Source organism: Xenopus laevis, chromosome 9_10L (assembly GCF_017654675.1).
Source record: "Xenopus laevis strain J_2021 chromosome 9_10L, Xenopus_laevis_v10.1, whole genome shotgun sequence".
NCBI classification, from domain to species: Eukaryota; Metazoa; Chordata; class Amphibia; order Anura; family Pipidae; genus Xenopus; species Xenopus laevis.
Window position 1 is genome coordinate 63,348,102 of NC_054387.1, and position 18,510 is coordinate 63,366,611.

General features: G+C 40.5%; 1 protein-coding gene across 6 annotated transcripts in view; it reads left to right on the forward strand.

Annotated features, from left to right (window-relative positions):
* usp37.L (ubiquitin specific peptidase 37 L homeolog) overlaps window positions 1–18,510 on the forward strand; it is a 30,874-nt gene that overhangs the window by 4,597 nt on the left and 7,767 nt on the right. For 2 of the 6 annotated variants that reach the window (XM_018235740.2, XM_018235741.2), the window contains exons 3-16: window positions 227–392; window positions 1,210–1,304; window positions 1,399–1,574; window positions 2,550–2,627; window positions 3,322–3,416; window positions 4,729–4,813; window positions 5,372–5,536; window positions 5,806–5,937; window positions 6,295–6,418; window positions 12,736–12,938; window positions 13,555–13,672; window positions 14,075–14,154; window positions 15,432–15,596; window positions 15,815–15,883. In XM_018235740.2, the coding sequence (XP_018091229.1) occupies window positions 227–392; window positions 1,210–1,304; window positions 1,399–1,574; window positions 2,550–2,627; window positions 3,322–3,416; window positions 4,729–4,813; window positions 5,372–5,536; window positions 5,806–5,937; window positions 6,295–6,418; window positions 12,736–12,938; window positions 13,555–13,672; window positions 14,075–14,154; window positions 15,432–15,596; window positions 15,815–15,883 (1,751 nt within the window). The remainder of the gene's footprint in view (window positions 1–226; window positions 393–1,209; window positions 1,305–1,398; window positions 1,575–2,549; window positions 2,628–3,321; window positions 3,417–4,728; window positions 4,814–5,371; window positions 5,537–5,805; window positions 5,938–6,294; window positions 6,419–12,735; window positions 12,939–13,554; window positions 13,673–14,074; window positions 14,155–15,431; window positions 15,597–15,814; window positions 15,884–18,510) is intronic. The other 4 variants (XM_018235742.2, XM_018235743.2, XM_041576000.1 and 1 more) reach the window with 3 other exon arrangements.

The following is an 18,510-nucleotide window of genomic DNA, read 5'->3' on the forward strand; positions in this document are numbered from 1 at the left end:
AATTGCAAATTGACTCAGGATGCTATTTTCTACGTTACCCCTTTTTTGATTTTTCTGAATTTGATGAAATTTATATTTGTCATCCGCTAAAACTGGCATATACAAACAAATGGCACCTAAACTGATTTATAAGGCAGAGAACAATATAATTCAATTCTGTATTCAGCCAGGTCTTTTGTTTAAAATGGATTCTGTTCATCCCTCATAACAAAAGTTTCTTTTGTAGCTAACTCAGAATATCAAAACTATTGTTCTGAAACCCAGTGGCTGTACACAGAGCCGTCTTATGCTGACATTGAAGGATGCAAGTTCTCTTACCATTGATAAGGTTCCATTGAATAAAGCTGAGAATTTAAAACACTTTTTGGAAGGTCTTGACAAAGCATCAACTGGTAAGCAAATTTTAAAATTACCATTAATTACACCTAAATAGCAAAAAAATGTTTACCACAAACTATAACCAATAATCGGTTAATCTGTATATGTATAGCTCTTATATAGGCATTCTCACAAATACAAATGTTATACTGGAAAAATTGATCTGGGGGGGATTAAATATTAGTTGACAGGTCTGTGTACATTTGCAAATACCTGCACATAGTCCTGTGTATGAGTTGGGACTGAAGCAGAGCCTGGCACTGGGAAAAACTGCTGTGAAACCAGTATGTGGTTTATATGCAGCCAGGTCCATTCATTCTGCCCTTTCCCACAGTGCATTGGGCTTAATCAAAATCCCTACAATGTATAACATTGGAAAGCCAACATACCACATCAAGGTAAATCCTACTGATGGTCATTTTTCCCAAAAATGCAACCATGCAAGGAGGTGCCAGAATATGTATGGACCACCATGTGTGCATTACTTTGGATGCTATTACAAGTCCTATCGTGTATTTATGAGTTTTATGTGAGTTGCATTTTGAAGTGATTAGCATAATTATTGAAAAGTCATCCTCTTTAAATTTGCATTAAAATTTGTTTTGATGATGGTATAGGTAATCATTAAATTTCATGGTGCAGATTAAAATAAAAAAATCCAGAATTTTCATAGGACAGACAATCTTAGATTGGGGTAGCATTAGTCAAGTCTTGTATATGCATCTATCTGAGGTTTGTCATCATTGATTTTTCCTAAATGTTGTAAGGGAAATGTGTATATTGATTGCTGATTGAAATGCTTTAACTGAGCAATTTTTTTTATTTTAAAAGTGAAATCTACCCAGGGATCAGGGAGCTTTAGTGGTGTTTTGGGAAACAGAAGCACCCAGATAGAAGCAAACCGATCACTGCTTAACAAAACTCAGGTTTGCAAATATTATTTTTTTTTTCAGGTTATGCCCCTTTTATTATGTTAGCTGCTTGCATGTTATTTCAATGTTTTTTCTTACTGATTTTAAGACTCCATCAAAGAGAGTGAGCTTTGACAATAAGGATGAGACTCCTGTAAAGAAGTCATTAAGTAACACTGGGAGAGTGTCAATCAAAACTTCCCCAGGGAACACTGTGTCTGCAGGCAGAAGTGCTATTAACACTACCCCATCTACACCACAAAGGACCAGTCTGATGGAAAGCAGGTACTGAGAAAATGTGTATCTACCAAATAGCATTCTGAAGTGGGGGAAATAAACTTTTCCTGCGGGACCATTCAGAATTTGTTTTATGCGAGTATTTGGAGTTAAAAGACAAAATCAGTTTGTCAGTAATGGTTAACAGGAAAATATACCCTGCTTTTAATTCAGCGTTATCCTTACATTCTCGTAAAACATGACTGGACCTTTTACTTTTTTACACCATGGGTGTGACATGGGTAACCTGACCTCCCTATTTCCACTGCTTCTTTTCTTCAGATCCAAAGGGAAGCTAGGATACACTTCGATACACTTGGGGGTTATCAAAATCTATTTTTTTTTTTTTTCAGTTTTTAAAATTAAAAAAAAGTCTGACCTAACTAGAATCCATGATTTGACCTTATTTATCATTGAAAAAACTCGTTAAAATGCGTTCAGAAAAAAAAACTCGAAAAATTTAGGTTTTTGCCAAAAAAAAAAAAAGTTTTTTTTTGTATTTGCGGCCAAACTCAGCACAGACCATGATTTCAAATTTGAAATGGGCCCTTTGCCATTGAACTCTACAGGACCCCGGCAGCTCGGATAGACATAATCTAACTTCTAGAATAAAGATGCATGATTTCCCTTCCCTTTCCTTATAGAGACCACTAAAAGAGGGCATATTGGGTTTCACAACTGCATCAAGTAGTCTAGTATCTATCTTTCATGTATAATAAGGTTCTTTTATGGAAATTCACATTTGAGCCTAACGACCATCTAATCATGAAATTGTATATATATATACAATCTTTTAAATAAAATGATTAATACAAGTGGAAATATCTACAGACTAGTAGCATTCAATTTGAACAATATTAAACGAGTGTTGCAGGATGGGTTTGCATTGCACGTGTGGCCCTCTAACTTTTAACAAAAAGGCAAAAATAAGGTGTGTGTGTGTGGTTAATCGAAAACATGTTAAACTGTGTTTTTCACTCCCAGGAGTGAAAAAAGAAAACGAATACAGACTCCAAGCCCAGAAATAGTGGAAGATTACCCCAAAGAAAATGATTCATCGACGTATGTTTTGGGCTCATAATTTTCATTCAGTGGGTCCAGGGTGGCTTGGAGTTTCTGCTTTTATTTGCTTGGCTTTATGGCTGTGTCAGTGTTTTGTTACTAATAATTCTATATCTGTACAAGTTTTTGTTTGGGAAAAAAAGTAGAGGTATTCTAGTATTCCATAACAATTAAAATGACTGGCCAGCCATAAAACAGCAGTACCATACAAAACTTGGGTTCCTATCTGGGTCTTTGATACTTCGTTTAGGGTTTAAACTCACAACTATGGAGTGATGCATGCCTAATGCAGGCTTTTAGCATACACTTGGTAGAAGAGAAAATGTCATGCAGAGACACTGCAACACAACACATGTGCTTTACACAGGCTGTATCACACAGGGCCACTGTTAAACCAATTGCGATTGCTCTGTCTGGTACAATGTATCTTGCATTTTGTGTTAACTCATCAAACGGGTGTTGTAGTGTAAGGACATGTATTAACCATTTCAGTATGTTGTGTAAATGTTACATCGTCATGCCTGCCAATACACAATGTCCATACTAAGCATGTGTTTCTTGCAGGGCTTTTGTTTGCATTTTTATTCTGTTCTCACCTACCATAAATTATTGTGCTATTCAACATTTCTTTTATGCATGCTTGTCTGTGTGCCTTTTCGAAAGCACTGAGTTTTGTTTTTCTAAATTTGTGTAGCACAAACAAAGCATTGTCTGATGCTGGACGCAGATTTTTAAGTAGCAGCCGCGAGAAACAGTTAAGCCTAAAACAGACAGAGGAGAACAGACAAGGTAAGAGGGAAGACAATACACACTTTTCATATAACCAAGGTTCAGTATGTAAAGGAATTTTAAAAATTACACTACTGTAACTGCCAGTTTTATATTTGCTTCTTCAGTGCAGAATCTATGCACTTGACATTCATTTGAAAGTAGTTAAAAATAGGGATGCACCGAATCCAGGATTCGGTTTGGGATTCAGCCTTTTTCAGTGGGATTTGGATTCGGCCGAATCCTTCTGCTAGGCCATATCAAATCCGAATCCTAATTTGCATAGGAAAATATGCTTTGTACTATTTTTGTGTATATTTACAGTCCTTTAAAGCATAAAATCAGGTATTTTCCACCTACTTTATGATAGGACTAATTTAGAATTACACGTTAGAGCTAGGGTTATGTATTTTGAATATTTTCAGACTTTGTTCAAGCTAGGGACATTATGGGCAACTGTTAAGATATTTAATTGGGTTTGCTATAGCTATAGTTATGGATAGCTAGAACTTTTCACATTAGGGGAATATAGCTTGATAATGATAACTGGTTCTAAAGTGATAAGCCATTTATCAGTATGGCTTTGAGAAGTATTTGGGTCTTCCTAGTCTAAAACTCTCTTCAAAAGTCAGAATATTGGTAATCAGAACTTACAATATGACAGTAGAAAGTCCCTTTTGCTGTTGTGCTAAGTAAATTAAAATTCCAGGTGATTACGGTTGCATTCATATTTTTAATTTAAACATACACGGTCGCTTTACCCATTGGAGCTTTGATGGTTACTTTAAGTGATTAAAGTAGCTGTTGCAGACTTTTGAAGAGGAGGGTGGATGTAGCAGAGCAGAGAGCTCCACCCAAATAGGGCCAAACCTATACATCTGGTAACATTGACGGAGTGTGGATGAGGAGATTAAAGTTGGTAGTGGGGGATGATTTTTTTTTTTTGTGTCAGAAGAAGAGGGGATACAGAAACATGCAGGGGAGACAGGTAGGGGTCCTGTCAATGGACTGGTGAAAAAGGAGGACCATTGGAAAGAATATTCTCATGGATTTAAGTGACCCTCCCAAAAAAAACGTGTGACCTTTGTGGACATACAAGAAATTAAAAAGTAGTAGTTTCAACAACAACGGACAGCAACGCTGTTGCCCTCTTTCTGAATATAGGGCTGTGGTCATCTTTATACTCGCAAGAAAACAGGCCCGAGGGTCTCAAAAATGTAAATTATATAAACTTAAGGGAGACAAATGTATTGTTTAACTTCCAGCATGTCATTTCTTTTCTTGTGCCTGGTTTTAAAGAACAGACCTAAGCTCAAAACATGTTCTCTTTCAGGATTAATGCCATTGCAGTCATCTTCTTTTTATAGTAGCAGACTGATGCCAAAAGATTTTACCACATCAAATGCATACTCAGACAGGTAAGAATTGTTTAATTTTTTTTAGTACCCTTATAATATAATAGGCCTGATGCTCATGTTTTGCAGTTTTATCATCTCCTATCCTATATTGCACAAACTTCAGAATTAAAAATGTTTAATACATGGGACTCTTGTCATGACAGGCACCCTTTATTGGTCTGACCAGTATGCTCTTATCATCCTCTCATCCATATTAATGCTGCACCTGGTGGTTGATACTACTATGGTTGCATTTTCCAGTTTTTCTACAGATTCAATCTCCTTTAGGAATTTTAGGAGTAACACGATCCACACTCTTCTGCAGTGTGATGACTTGTGGTTGGTTAGGTTCAGCCACTAGCTATGAGGAACATAACTGGACCTGTTTTGGACATAGTGTGGCCCTTCAGATAGTGGAAACCCCTTTAAATGGAGAATAGTAGGTTCTGGGCATATGTGTCTGCTATTGCTTTCATGATAAGAATCCACAATTCTCAATTAACTACAAATATAAATACATGCTTTTGAAATTAAAAACATAAGTCCAAAAGATTTATGTCCATTGCCACATCTTTTAAGCAGGTCATCTGCATCCAGTCAACCCCCACCTGCCAAACGGAGTTTGGTTCTTCCATCACAGCCCAGCCCTCTGTCTGTGAAAAAACTGAAACCCAATCAAGACTACCCTGGCTGGAACAAACAAAGGGTGCTTTCAACTCATCCACAACCACAGCAGCTGCAAGGGTAGGTTCTTACCTATCTTTTATTTTCTACCTTTTTTGGGGCTGGTGGGAATTTTTCTAAGAAATGATGCCTACACAAGCATGTCACTTAAAGTGATTCATCCTGAGCATTGTGTGTAGGGAACGAAACTTTTGCCCTTCTGGTTTAAAATAGAAACATCTGTATTTGTGTTCAAAAGTGTCTTCTGTGTAATAATCACCTGTGCAGTATAGTCATTACATGTACATATTCTTACACTTTAATATATTGATCTCACTCTTTCTTCTCAGCTTTTCCAACCTGGGAAATACCTGCTATATGAATGCCATTTTGCAGTCCCTATTTTCCCTTCAGCCGTTTTCTCATGATTTGCTGAAGCAGGGAATTCCCTATAGGAAAATTCCACCAAATGCATTAATCAGGTACAGTAGTCCAGAAATTAATTCCAGGCACAGATTCATGTTCTATAATAAGTTTGTGTGTCTTTCTAAGCAATTGATCTTTTTACAGAACTGCATGCTTCAATTCAATATATACCAAACATAATATTAGATGGTTATAGTATAGGCCTTAGTGCATTTCCAGTATTGGCCATTAACACCTAACTAGATTATGTAGAGATCTGTGGTGCAGCAGCTACTGCTGAACTAAAATTCCCAATATCTGTTGTGGATGCTGGTACAGTTTATAAAGCTTGTTGACCACAGTCTGCAATTCACTTTTTTAAGGGCCTGTTTGAAATTCAAGGCACTTTACTATGATACTGTTTCCTACTTTAGGCGCTTTGCTCATCTTCTAGCAAAGAAAGACATCTGCAGCCCTGAGGTAAAGAAAGATCTTTTGAAGAAAGTGAAGAGTGCCATATCTGCAACGGCAGAGAGGTTTTCAGGCTACATGCAAAATGTAAGAATATTTTTTAAAATGTTAGGAGTATTTGTGCATGTAAACTGGATGTTTTTTTGATAAATGCTATAACTCAACAATGCCTAAACTTGCGAGCATAGTCACGGGACCAGAAGGACTGATGTGTAGCAAGGCGGCCCTGAATATATTTTGAGGCACAAGGAAAGAAGTAGGAGGATGGCTGAGCAAAAAAATCTAGTTAGTTCTACGCTCGTAAACTCACACACGTTTTACTCCTTTGGTAAAAAAGTCTAGTCTTTGCCTGTTCTGGATTCAGAAGTTTTCCCAGGGGCAGAGTTCTGATTCGCGGCCTCCTTAACTTAGGGATAAGATGGCCTACATGAGTCTGTTGGCTTTGATTTCCCAAGGACAAATATAAAGCAAAGCAAGTAGTCGATTGAACAAAGAATATTCTTTCTCTTGCAGGTGTCTGTGGGACACAGGGACCTTGGGTATAGCTTCCACCACCAGGAGGCAGGACACTAGAGTAGAATCTGACTCCACCCCTCTCATGCTATACCCCCAATCATACTGGAGGACTAACAGTTTTTCTAGTGTCCTCAAGGAGACAGGACGTGGATCACGTCAGGAAGAAAATTCCTCAGAAAATTCGACACAAGAATATATTAACCAGACACTAGTCTTGGTATTGGGGCAACGGGGTATCACCTTCTGTAACAGAAGGGATTACCAAGTAGTTGCCTCCTCCGTGGGCTCGCTACACTAAGGCTAGTAAGACTCCCATTGAGAGCAAGCCGACTAGCACTAGGGGCTTCTTCTCTAAAAGAACCCAGCTATTAAGTGTACGCGGAACATCCAGACACATACAATAACCGTGAGTAACAGTGTTAACAGATTGTGTCTTATCGCTCAGAACCCGGTTATTCTTCTATACCTTGGGTTCCTGAGCGCCTGCTACCTCCTCCCTTATACTACTGAAGCCCAACTGACACCGGAGGGATTAGGTGCGGTCCACTTGCCTCCCCTATTAGCATGCTCCAAGGTCCCTGCTACTTTCTACAGACAAAGATCCTGTGATACACGCACGGTCTTAGCTGCGTTCCACTGCGGAACGCATGGTGTGCTGCGGCGCCTCGTTCTGACTTTTTCTGTTCGCGCCAGAACCGAGTGACGTCAGCCGACGAGCGTTCTTTCTGCGCAGTTTTCTCCTCGTGGCAGCGGTTACATAGACTGCTCGTGCAGACACGGGGACTTCGGACTCTACTTTTACGGTCAGACACGGGGACCTGGGGTAGGGGGAGCAAGGCATCTCTGTGGAGACGGACCTAGGGGCAGAAAAGGGTTCCCCTTTCCGTGTGGTTAACTGCATATTGGGCATTGTAAACCTATTCACTTGATTGGCCACAATGGCGGAGGGCAGTTCAGATGGGCTATTTACCAGATCTAAACAAGTGTCTAAAGTGAGATACTTAGCTTGCTCAAAATGCCGCAAACGCCTACCATCAGGGGGGAAAGAACCCTTCTGTACTAATTGCCTACCAATTACTTCTGCTGAGTCCCTGACTGATATTCCAGAAGTACTTGATTCGGTGACAAATGAGCCTCCACAAGATGTGGCTCCTCAAGCCACCATTACTACCCAACCTAACCCTACACAGGACACTCCTCCGGCCTGGGCTTTACAACTATCTTCAGGCATACCAAAATTGGCTGCTTGTCTAGACAAACTACTCGACAAGCTAGAACACAATGTTACAGAGCCAAAAGCTAGATCACAAAAGCGCCCACCTCCATCCTCCCCAGAGGATCTCAGTGACGGCGAGTCCATTCCCAATACTCCTCTAGATGAGGATCCATCTCTAAGTGAGGGTGAAGTTAATTCACAACAGGGAGAGGAGGAGGAAGAACTACCCAAGTCTTCATCTGAGGCATTAGATACCTTAATATTTTCGGTCCTCAAATGCCTTAATCTAAGAGAACCGGATTCCACTATGGAGTCCTCTCAATCACTTTTTAAGAGACAGAAAAAATCTGTATCCATTTTTCCGGCACATCCACAATTGGATGACATTATTCAAACTGAATGGGACCATCCCGAAAAGAGATTTCAAGCCACCCGTCGTTTTCAACGACTTTATCCCTTTCCAAAGGAAAGTACAGACAAATGGATTAACCCTCCATCAGTCGACGCTCCGGTTTCCCGTCTTTCAAAACAGACGGCACTCCCGGTACCGGATGCAGCCTCCTTTAAAGACTCAATGGACAAGAAACTGGAAGGCTTACTTCGGTCCATATTCACAGCAGCGGGAGAGGCTATTCGACCCACTCTCGCAACAGCTTGGGTGAGCAGAGCACTTCAATCTTGGGCCAATTCACTAGTGGAGGGCATATCAGCAGGCAAGCCCAGACACGAACTGTTGGAAACCGCCTTACAAATTAAGGAGGCGGCAGACTACATTGGGGAGGCCGCATTAGATACGACTCAGGTCATAGGTCGTACCTCAGCACTTGCAGTAGCAGCAAGGAGATCTCTGTGGCTCAAGCTATGGACAGCGGATCTCTCTTCCAAAAAATCCTTAACTTCCATTCCTTTCAAGGGAAAACTCCTGTTTGGTCCAGATCTAGATAAAATCATTAGTCAAGCAACAGGTGGTAAAAGCACTCTACTACCACAGGCTAAACCCAGGTCCACCTTCCAAAGAGGTCGTTCCTTTCGTCCCTCACGCACAAACAAGAGTTCTACCTCAAGAGACTTTAACTCACACAGTTCCTCTTCAAAAGCCAGATTTCAAGGAAAGTTCAAGCCCAACTGGCAAAACAGGCGCAATCAATCTAAGCCTAACGACAAATCTTCCTCAGCATGACAATCCCAACCATTCCCCCGTTCCCTATCCAGTCGGGGGCAGGTTGTCGATGTTTCAGGACATTTGGTTAAAAGATACACAAGACTCCTGGGTTCACAAGATAGTATCTCAAGGTTACCGGTTGGAATTTTCATCCCTTCCCTCTCCTCGTTTTTTCATGTCAAGAGTCCCACTAGAACCTCAAAAGAAAACAGCCTATCTCACAGTAGTCAACAACTTACTACTAGAGAAGGTGATCATTCCAGTACCAAAAGGAGAGAAATTCAAAGGATTCTACTCCAACCTTTTCATTGTGCCGAAGAAGGACGGGTCCTATCGACCAGTATTGGACTTGAAACAACTCAATACATTCATCCGACCGGCACGTTTCAAGATGGAGTCTCTTCGTTCGGTCATAGCAGGGATGAAACAAAACGAATTCCTGGCCTCCCTGGACATCCGGGATGCATACCTACATATCCCAATTTTCCATCAACATCAGAAGTTCTTGAGGTTTGCCTTCGGAGGTCAACACTTCCAGTTTGTTGCCCTTCCATTCGGCCTGACGTCAGCTCCGCGGGTGTTCACAAAGGTGATGTCAGCTGCGGTAGCGCCTCTCAGGATTCAGGGCATATCGGTTACACCTTATCTGGACGACATCCTTCTGAAGGCACCGTCTCTACAGAAAGCCCAACAGACATTGTCCCACACAATTTTTGCTCTGACCCAACTCGGTTGGCTCATCAACAACAAGAAGTCCAACCTGGTTCCGAGCAATCGTCTCACCTTCTTGGGTCTGATATTCGATACCAGTCTTCAACGGGTACTCCTCCCGCCAGACAGGATCACCAACATACACAAGTTGGTCCGTCAGCTCCTGAGCGCTCAACACATCTCGGTTCGGTTCGCAATGAAAGTTCTAGGATCCATGGTAGCGTCCATGGAGGCAGTTCCATTCGCTCAATACCATCTGAGAGAATTACAGTGGAATATCCTAACTCAATGGAAACGCAACAGTCTTTCTCAGAAAATTCTCCTGCTACCGAAAACAAGAGTATCCCTCGCGTGGTGGTTGAATCATCACAATCTCTCTCAAGGTCGGTCTCTAGTGGATCCGCAATGGAAAATTCTCACCACGGATGCCAGCCTGAAGGGCTGGGGTGCAGTATTTCAGGATCAGACTACTCAAGGTGTTTGGTCGAAGCCAGAAACTCGTCTACACATCAATATCCTAGAGCTAAGGGCAGTACGCCTAGCATTGCTACACTGGCAATCACGGCTGCTGAACCAGGATCTTCGGGTACAGTCCGACAATGCCACCACAGTGGCTTATCTCAACCATCAAGGGGGCACTCGCAGTCGCCAAGCCCTGCAGGAAGCAGGGCGCATTCTGACGTGGGCAGAGAAGAACAACACTCGCCTATCAGCGGTTTACATTCCAGGGTTGGACAATTGGCAGGCCGATTACCTCAGTCGTCAGACCCTAGATCCGGGCGAATGGTCACTCCACGCAGAAGTTTTCTCAACCATTACCAAGAAGTGGGGCGTGCCAGACGTCGATTTGATGGCGTCTCGATCCAACAGACAAGTTCAACAATTCATAGCGAGGTACAGAGATCCTCTAGCTCTAGCAGTCGACGCACTGACCACACCATGGAGATTTCGACTCGCATATGTGTTTCCTCCACTTGCCCTTCTTCCACGAGTGATACGAAAGGTTCAAAGAGAAAGATGCACGGTGATTCTCATAGCACCACGCTGGCCTCGAAGAGCGTGGTTCTCAGAACTAACGCAGCTAGCGGGAGACAACTGGTGGTCTCTTCCCCCTCGTCCAGATATCCTACGACAAGGGCCGATTCGGCATCCCAACCCAGGGATGCTGAATTTGACGGCATGGCTGTTGAAACACTAATCCTCAAAAAGAAAGGGTTCTCGGACAACGTGATTCGCACCATGATTGCTGCAAGAAAACCTGTTTCATCAAAGACATATCACCGGGTATGGCGCTGCTATAGAGATTGGTGTGCTCAACAAAAACTTTCCTTCACAATTTTTACAGTACCTCGGCTGTTGCAATTTCTTCAGACGGGTCTGGATAAAGGGCTATCTCCAGGATCGCTTAAATCACAAGTCTCGGCTCTCTCCATCCTTTTTCAAAGGAAAATCGCAAATCTTCCGGATGTCCGTACTTTCCTACAGGGTGCCATCCACATGGCCCCACCATACCGGGAACCTATCCCTCCATGGGACCTCAATTTGGTACTACGAGCACTTCAAGGTCCTCCATTTGAACCCCTGGCGACGATTCCCCTGACATGGTTAACCTGGAAAGTGGTTTTTCTTATTGCCATTTCATCCGCTCGCAGAGTGTCAGAACTGAGCGCACTGTCATGCCAATCGCCCTTCCTCATTTTTCACTCGGATAGAGCGGTTCTCCGTACTACTCCTTCATTCTTACCTAAAGTGATTTCGGAGTTCCACATCAATCAGGACATTACCATTCCATCTTTTTGTCCACGCCCCAAGTCACCGAAGGAAGTTGCACTTCACGCCCTTGATCCCGTACGGGCATTGAAATTCTACTTGGACCGTACCAAGGACATCCGCAAATCTTCGTCCTTATTTGTGTTACTGTCAGGGGCCCACAAAGGTTCCCCAGCGTCCAAGACTACTATCTCTAGATGGATTCGAGAGGCCATTCGCAGAGCTTATGTGGCTAAGGGAAAAAGTCCTCCGATGAATCTCAGAGCACATTCTACAAGAGGTATCAGTACTTCTTGGGCTTTCAGGAACAGAGCCTCAGCAGAACAGGTCTGCAAAGCAGCCACTTGGGCGTCCTTACACGCATTCACAAAATTCTACAAATTCGAGGTCTTTGCGGCATCTGGGGCTCTTTTTGGCAGGAAGGTTCTGCAGGCCGCAGTCATCTAAACAACAGTGGCCTCGTTTCCTCCCGCCCTACATTGGGACAGCTTTGGTATGTCCCCAAGGTCCCTGTGTCCCACAGACACCTGCAAGAGAAAAGGGGATTTTGTGATACTCACCGTTAAATCCTTTTCTCTTCAGAAGTCTGTGGGACACAGGGCTTCCCGCCCTGGAAACGGGCCATCTGAACTCCGCACAGCCATTAAAAACCAGTTTTTTGTACATAGTTATATTCATGTTACAAGTCTTATCTTGGTTATACAAAACTGTTAGTCCTCCAGTATGATTGGGGGTATAGCATGAGAGGGGTGGAGTCAGATTCTACTCTAGTGTCCTGCCTCCTGGTGGTGGAAGCTATACCCAAGGTCCCTGTGTCCCACAGACTTCTGAAGAGAAAAGGATTTAACGGTGAGTATCACAAAATCCCCTTATGTGTGACCTTTCTTGCTGCAGCGTTAGCATTGTAGTTCAGTAAAATCATAACGGATATCCGTTGTTTAACTGAAAGCTTATTTCAGAATGTATTTCTCAATCAAATGCTAAGCATACATGAGCTCTTATTTTTGTGCCTACAATAACTGGTTTTAGGATGCCCATGAGTTTCTGAGTCAGTGCCTTGATCAGTTGAAAGAGGACACGGGGAAGCTGAACAAAACATGGAAGAATGAGCTGTCCTCTGGAGATGATGTTCCTGGTGTAAAAGCAAATGATGATCTGTCCTCACACATATATACCTGTCCTGTTACCTGCAATTTTGAATTTGAAGTGCAACATTCAATCATTTGTAAAATGTAAGTGTAATCATGTCTGTTTTGATACTAGCTTACATATTCTCTTCAACAATGTGATCCTTACCACTTGAAGATTCCACTGCATCCTATGGAAGGTTGTTTAGGTGGGAATGTTAAGACATAAAGGAGAGTAGATAGAAGTGCATAATAGGTATTATGTAAGCTAAATTTATCACTATTACTAGCACAGATTGACAAGTTTTTAGGTGAAATTCAGTTCCTGTAGGCTGCAGTTGATGGTTAATACTTTTTTATTATGTTGAATAATGGTTTAAATGAGTTTGTGCCAATGTGTTTTTGGCGCATTTTCTGTTTTACCTGGCATGCAAGAACTATGTTAAATGTAACTGCAAATGTTACATATATTTTTCAGCTATACATATTTATAGATGTGATATGTTTTGTGTCCAGTACTGTTTACTTAAAACTTCAAAAGCACACTTACAGAGCAGAATAATTCTTATTCTGAATAACTGGAAGGATTTAGAACAGTGTGCATAAAATAAAAGCAAGAGTACTCAGTCACTTTATTGCTCAGAGCTGCTTTCCCTTTAAGCATACTATGTTAATCTGTATGTAAATATATGTATGCTAATCTGTATTGCTGCTTCCTTAGGTGCGGTGAAACGGTTAACAAGAGGGAGCAATTTAATGATCTCTCAATTGACCTTCCTAGAAGAAAGAAACCATTGCCTTCTCGGTCAATCCAAGATTCCTTAGACCTCTTTTTTAGGGTATGTTGATTGAAGCTATTTTTCATAGCTCTCCATATAACTAATATAATGGTATTACTAATTATAACTTATCACATTTAATCAACCCTTTTACAATATTTACTTAAATAAAAATTTAGACGGGCCCAATCTTCCCCTAATTCCTTTAAGGCAATGTGAACAAATATTACAATCTGTGCATGAATTTTAAACTGTGTTCTTTTAGACCAGTGGGTAGGACTGTGCTAGTACAGTGTATTTAGTTTTGTATATCCAAACTTTACTGTATATGCCGCAGTTTTTAAATATGCACCAATATCTACCACATAGCATAGGAGGCTGGGCCACTATGTTGATATCTTCAGTCAAAAGCACTCTACAGCAGTTTTCTCTGAATAGCTAATTCATTTTTTTTATTTACAGTTAGAAGACCTTGACTATGCGTGTGAGAAATGTAGTGGAAAGTCTGCAACAGTAATGCACAAATTTAGCAGGCTACCAAGGCAAGTGATGTGTTCTCTAAACCCAGTGAAACAAAGTTCACTGTTTAGTATGCAAGCCTTTGGTGTAAACTTGCATTGTACACCAGCATCCACTTTAGCTTTTTGCAATATAATTTCATGTGAGGATTGGAATTGGCCTTCTCTTGTTCGGTTATTTTTAAAATTTCCTGTGGAACTAAGCTTAAAGTGGACCTGTCACCCAGACACAAAAATCTGTATAATAAAAGTCCTTTTCAAATTAAACATGAAATCCAATTTCTATTTTTTATTAAAGCATTCATAGCTGTTGTTAGCTCATTTAAAAATCTCAGATGTCAATCAAATATTGTCTGCCCCTCCTCTATGCCATGGGCATAGAGGCGGGGCAGACAATTACTTTCACTTTCCATTCAGCACTTCCTAGATGTCACTGCTCTCCACACATTCCCCCGTTCTCTTTACCATTTAATTGTGTAGCCAGGGCATGGGGATGGATATCAGGTCCCCCATTCTGTTGCACAAACAAGATTCTGAGATGATGCAAGGCTTTCCTTAAAAACAGTGTCCACAAAATGGTTGCTGTGCTGCCTGCTTGCTATCATTTTGAATTCCCAGACTGAAGGAAACAAGATTCAAATCATTTAAACAGTGTAATTAAAGTTCATTTTGCTTGACTAATGTGATAAAATAGGATTTTGAATAATTTTTAATTCAAGGGGATGGATATCAAATTGTTTTATTAGTACAGGTATGTGACCTGTTCTATGGAAACCCATTGTTCTAAAAGCTCCAAATTACAGGATGCCAATCTCCCATAGACTTCATTTTAATCAAATAAATATAATTTGTAAAAAATATTTCCTTTTTCTTTGTTAAAATAAAATAGTATTTTGTACTTGATCCAAACTAAAATATAATTAATCCTTATTGGAAGCAAAACCAGCTACTGGGTTTATTTCATGTTTACATGATTGTCTAGTAGAATTAAGGTATGAAGATCCGCTATTCTGAAAACTCCAGCTCCCGAGCAATCAGGATAATACGTTCCATACCTGTACAGGGAAATGCACATGCTGGCACAGTTTTATGGTGTGAATATGAACAATTCTGAAAAAAAGTTTGCTTCTAACCAGACATGGTGCTTTCAGACACTATTTAAGCCATGTTCCTTACATAGACTAATTTGATATAGTTGTCTACAGGAACTTTTTTTTATTCTTATAAACATGCTCTAAGGATTAGGAAAATGTGTTTGATTTGGTTAATTAAATATTATTTGCCTGTTACTTTTCAACTAGGATTCTTATACTGCACCTAAAACGATACAGTTTCAATGTGATTTTATCACTTAATAACAAAGTGGGTCAGCAAGTTGTCATCCCTCGATATCTTACCTTGTCATCGCACTGTACAGAAAGCACACGGGTCCCCTTGTCACTTGGATGGAATGCACAAACTGCATTGTAAGTATGCTTGGGAAACATGCACTTTTTTTTTTTAGAGACATTTCCTTTTTTGAACTTAAGTTGTAAAAGATGAAAGATATTGGTATGCAGAGTGGAATAAAAGACACATTCAGATGTTTTGTGAAAAATATTTATGAAGTGAATAAAATGTTGCCATGGACATAGGTCTAATTTTTCATGATTGACAGATTCACTTGTACTCTTTTTGATCTTAGAAATGCACGGCCATTAAAGTTATCACAGATGGCGAATTCTTGCACAATGAGCACATCAACACCTCTTAGGTATGCTTGTTTCAAATATTTTTCTACAGGCTAAAATCCAGACCAAACTTTTAATGACATAATTGTGCAGTTAACCGTGAACCTGTGAGTAACTGTTTAAAAGTTCTGCTTTGGTATAGCTTGTGCAAACTAAAATAGTCATGCCAGTCTTCAACCGTTGTGTACTTGAACTCAGATTTAACCCTTTCCCTGCCAAGCACGTAGGTTCTACGTTCTTGCTGAAAAAATGCTCTAAGAGCCAAGCACGTAGTACCTAGTACGTACTTTCAATAAAATGGTTTCCTCACTGCACTGGCGGCATTAGCCACTGTGTAGTGAGTCCGAGAGGCCCCCTACCCCCTAGGCAACGAGCAAAGGGAGGTGCTTCGTCAGTCCTGCGATGCGATTCTTACCTCCATGAAGCAGCAGCAGCAGCCAACGACATCATGCAGCCTCCTGGATTCAGCACCCGCCCACTCACTTCCTGGTCTGTGATAGTTATCCTCCAACGCTGCCAAGGCCCCTCTTGCACACACAAATGGTAAGTGGCTTTTTCTTTGTTTATTTGCACACTTTTACACAATTATACACACATACACTACACAATTTACTAAAGTCTGTTTTTTTTTTATTGATTTTCCTACTTATTTTTCTTTTTCAAACTCTTGCACATATTTACACGTTCACTTGCACATAAAAACACATTTATACACTTTAGAGCTGCACACACTTTTTTTCACTTTTTTTTTTTTAGTTCTTTATTTTATCATATTGCCTCTTGTTTTTCTGCTAAAAACTGTTGATTTTACCGCTTGGCTATTGGATCAAGTATTCTGACTGTTAACCATGCTGTCAGATCAGTTATTTCATTGATTTGTCTAATTGTGTTTGATTTTTGTGGTTTTATTATGGTTTTATGCTTGCATTGTTGTTTCTGACATTTATTTTAGGGTAGAGTTGTAGTTCAGTATGTTGGAGTAGAAAGACACAATTGCACATTTTGGATTCGTCAGAATGTGTACTTTGCAAAAATATATGGTTTTGGGGGGGGGTCTTTGTGCTGTTAGAGGGTCTTGTGGCAAATAATACACTGTAGGGGTATTTGTTCACAGAAGGCAAATCGGCAGCGGAAACATTTATTTGCACTATCTTTATTTGGCGTCCGCACATGCCAGCTGCTTTGGTATATCTATGCATATTGGGCATCAAACTGTTCAGTAGACCCGTGGCATCAATATTTAAGGTGTTTTACAATTGTATGTAAGAAATTGGGTGAGAAAAATGCGGCCAATTGCAATAATTTTAGGTGATTTTCAGAAATGTCATAAAAATCGCAGCCTTTAGCGTAGCTTTGCAGTTTGGTGCTTTGGAGTAGACAGACATATATACCCAATTTGTATTCGGGGGAATGTGTACTTTCCGAAAATATATGGTTTTCTGGGGTGAACTTACTCTCTTCTAACTTTGCCCCCCTCAAAATGATGTAAATGTGTTGCTTTTGCAGTACCTGAAATGACAGACTATATATTGGGTGTCTTCATTTTGCGGCAAATATATGCCACGTGCTTAGGTACACCTATACATATTGGGTATCAAACTGTTCAGGGGACCCCAGGCTTTCATATTTGGGGTGATTTCTCTTGATACCTAATAGTATGTGGGAAATAAGATGCTGCATGGTGGATGTTCTGAGGGGATTTTTGGAAAAGTCACCAAAATTACCAAATTTAGGAAAGGTTTGTGGCTTGGTGCTTTGGAGTACAAAGACATGCATACCCAATTTGGATTCGGAGGAATGGGTACTTTCAGAAAATATATGGTTTTCTGGGGTCAGCGTATTTTTTTTTTTTTTTTACCCCCCCCCCCCCCCCCCCCCCCCCCCCCCCAAACTATGTAATCGTGTTGATTTTGCAGTATCTGAAATTACAGAACTGATAGTTCAAATGTTGTGTCTACATTTTGGGGCCCCTATATGCCACATGCTTAGGTAAACACATGTATATTGGGCTTCAAAATGTTCAGTGGACTCCTAGCAATCATGCTTAGGGTTTTTTACATTGGTACAAAATGATGTGTGGGAGATTTGATGCTGTAGATTGGAAGGTTTCTTTCTATAAATTTCTATAAAAAAATATAACTTTAGGAAAGAATTGCAACTTGGTAGTTTGGTGTAAATAGATATATTTACCCATTTTTGATTTGCCAGTATCTGCTCTTTCTAATAATGCATCATTATCTATGGTAAACCTACTGATAGTGGAGTGTTTGGCCTTGAAATCAGAATTTTGTGGAGTGGTGCTTTGGAAATTTGGTAGTGTACTGCTTAGAGATTTTGATCTATACACGTGAGATCTACATAAAACTAAATATATTTGGTATTGGCGCATTCAGGAGACATCGACCGTTCCAAATCTGCTGTGTTCTCATACATAAAATAAATTATGTTTCTGATATATGTGATTGTACTATGTGAAACATGTTTTTTTCATTTTATTAGACGCGTTAGAAGCCAAAATCTTTACAGAAGTGGAATTACACCAATATAGAAAGCTCAGGTTGTCCTGAAAAAAAGAATACATTGTTTTCCTGGGTAAACTTAAAGACCCCCCCCAGGAAAAGCCCTTAAAGTGAAAGAGTACAAAAAGTCT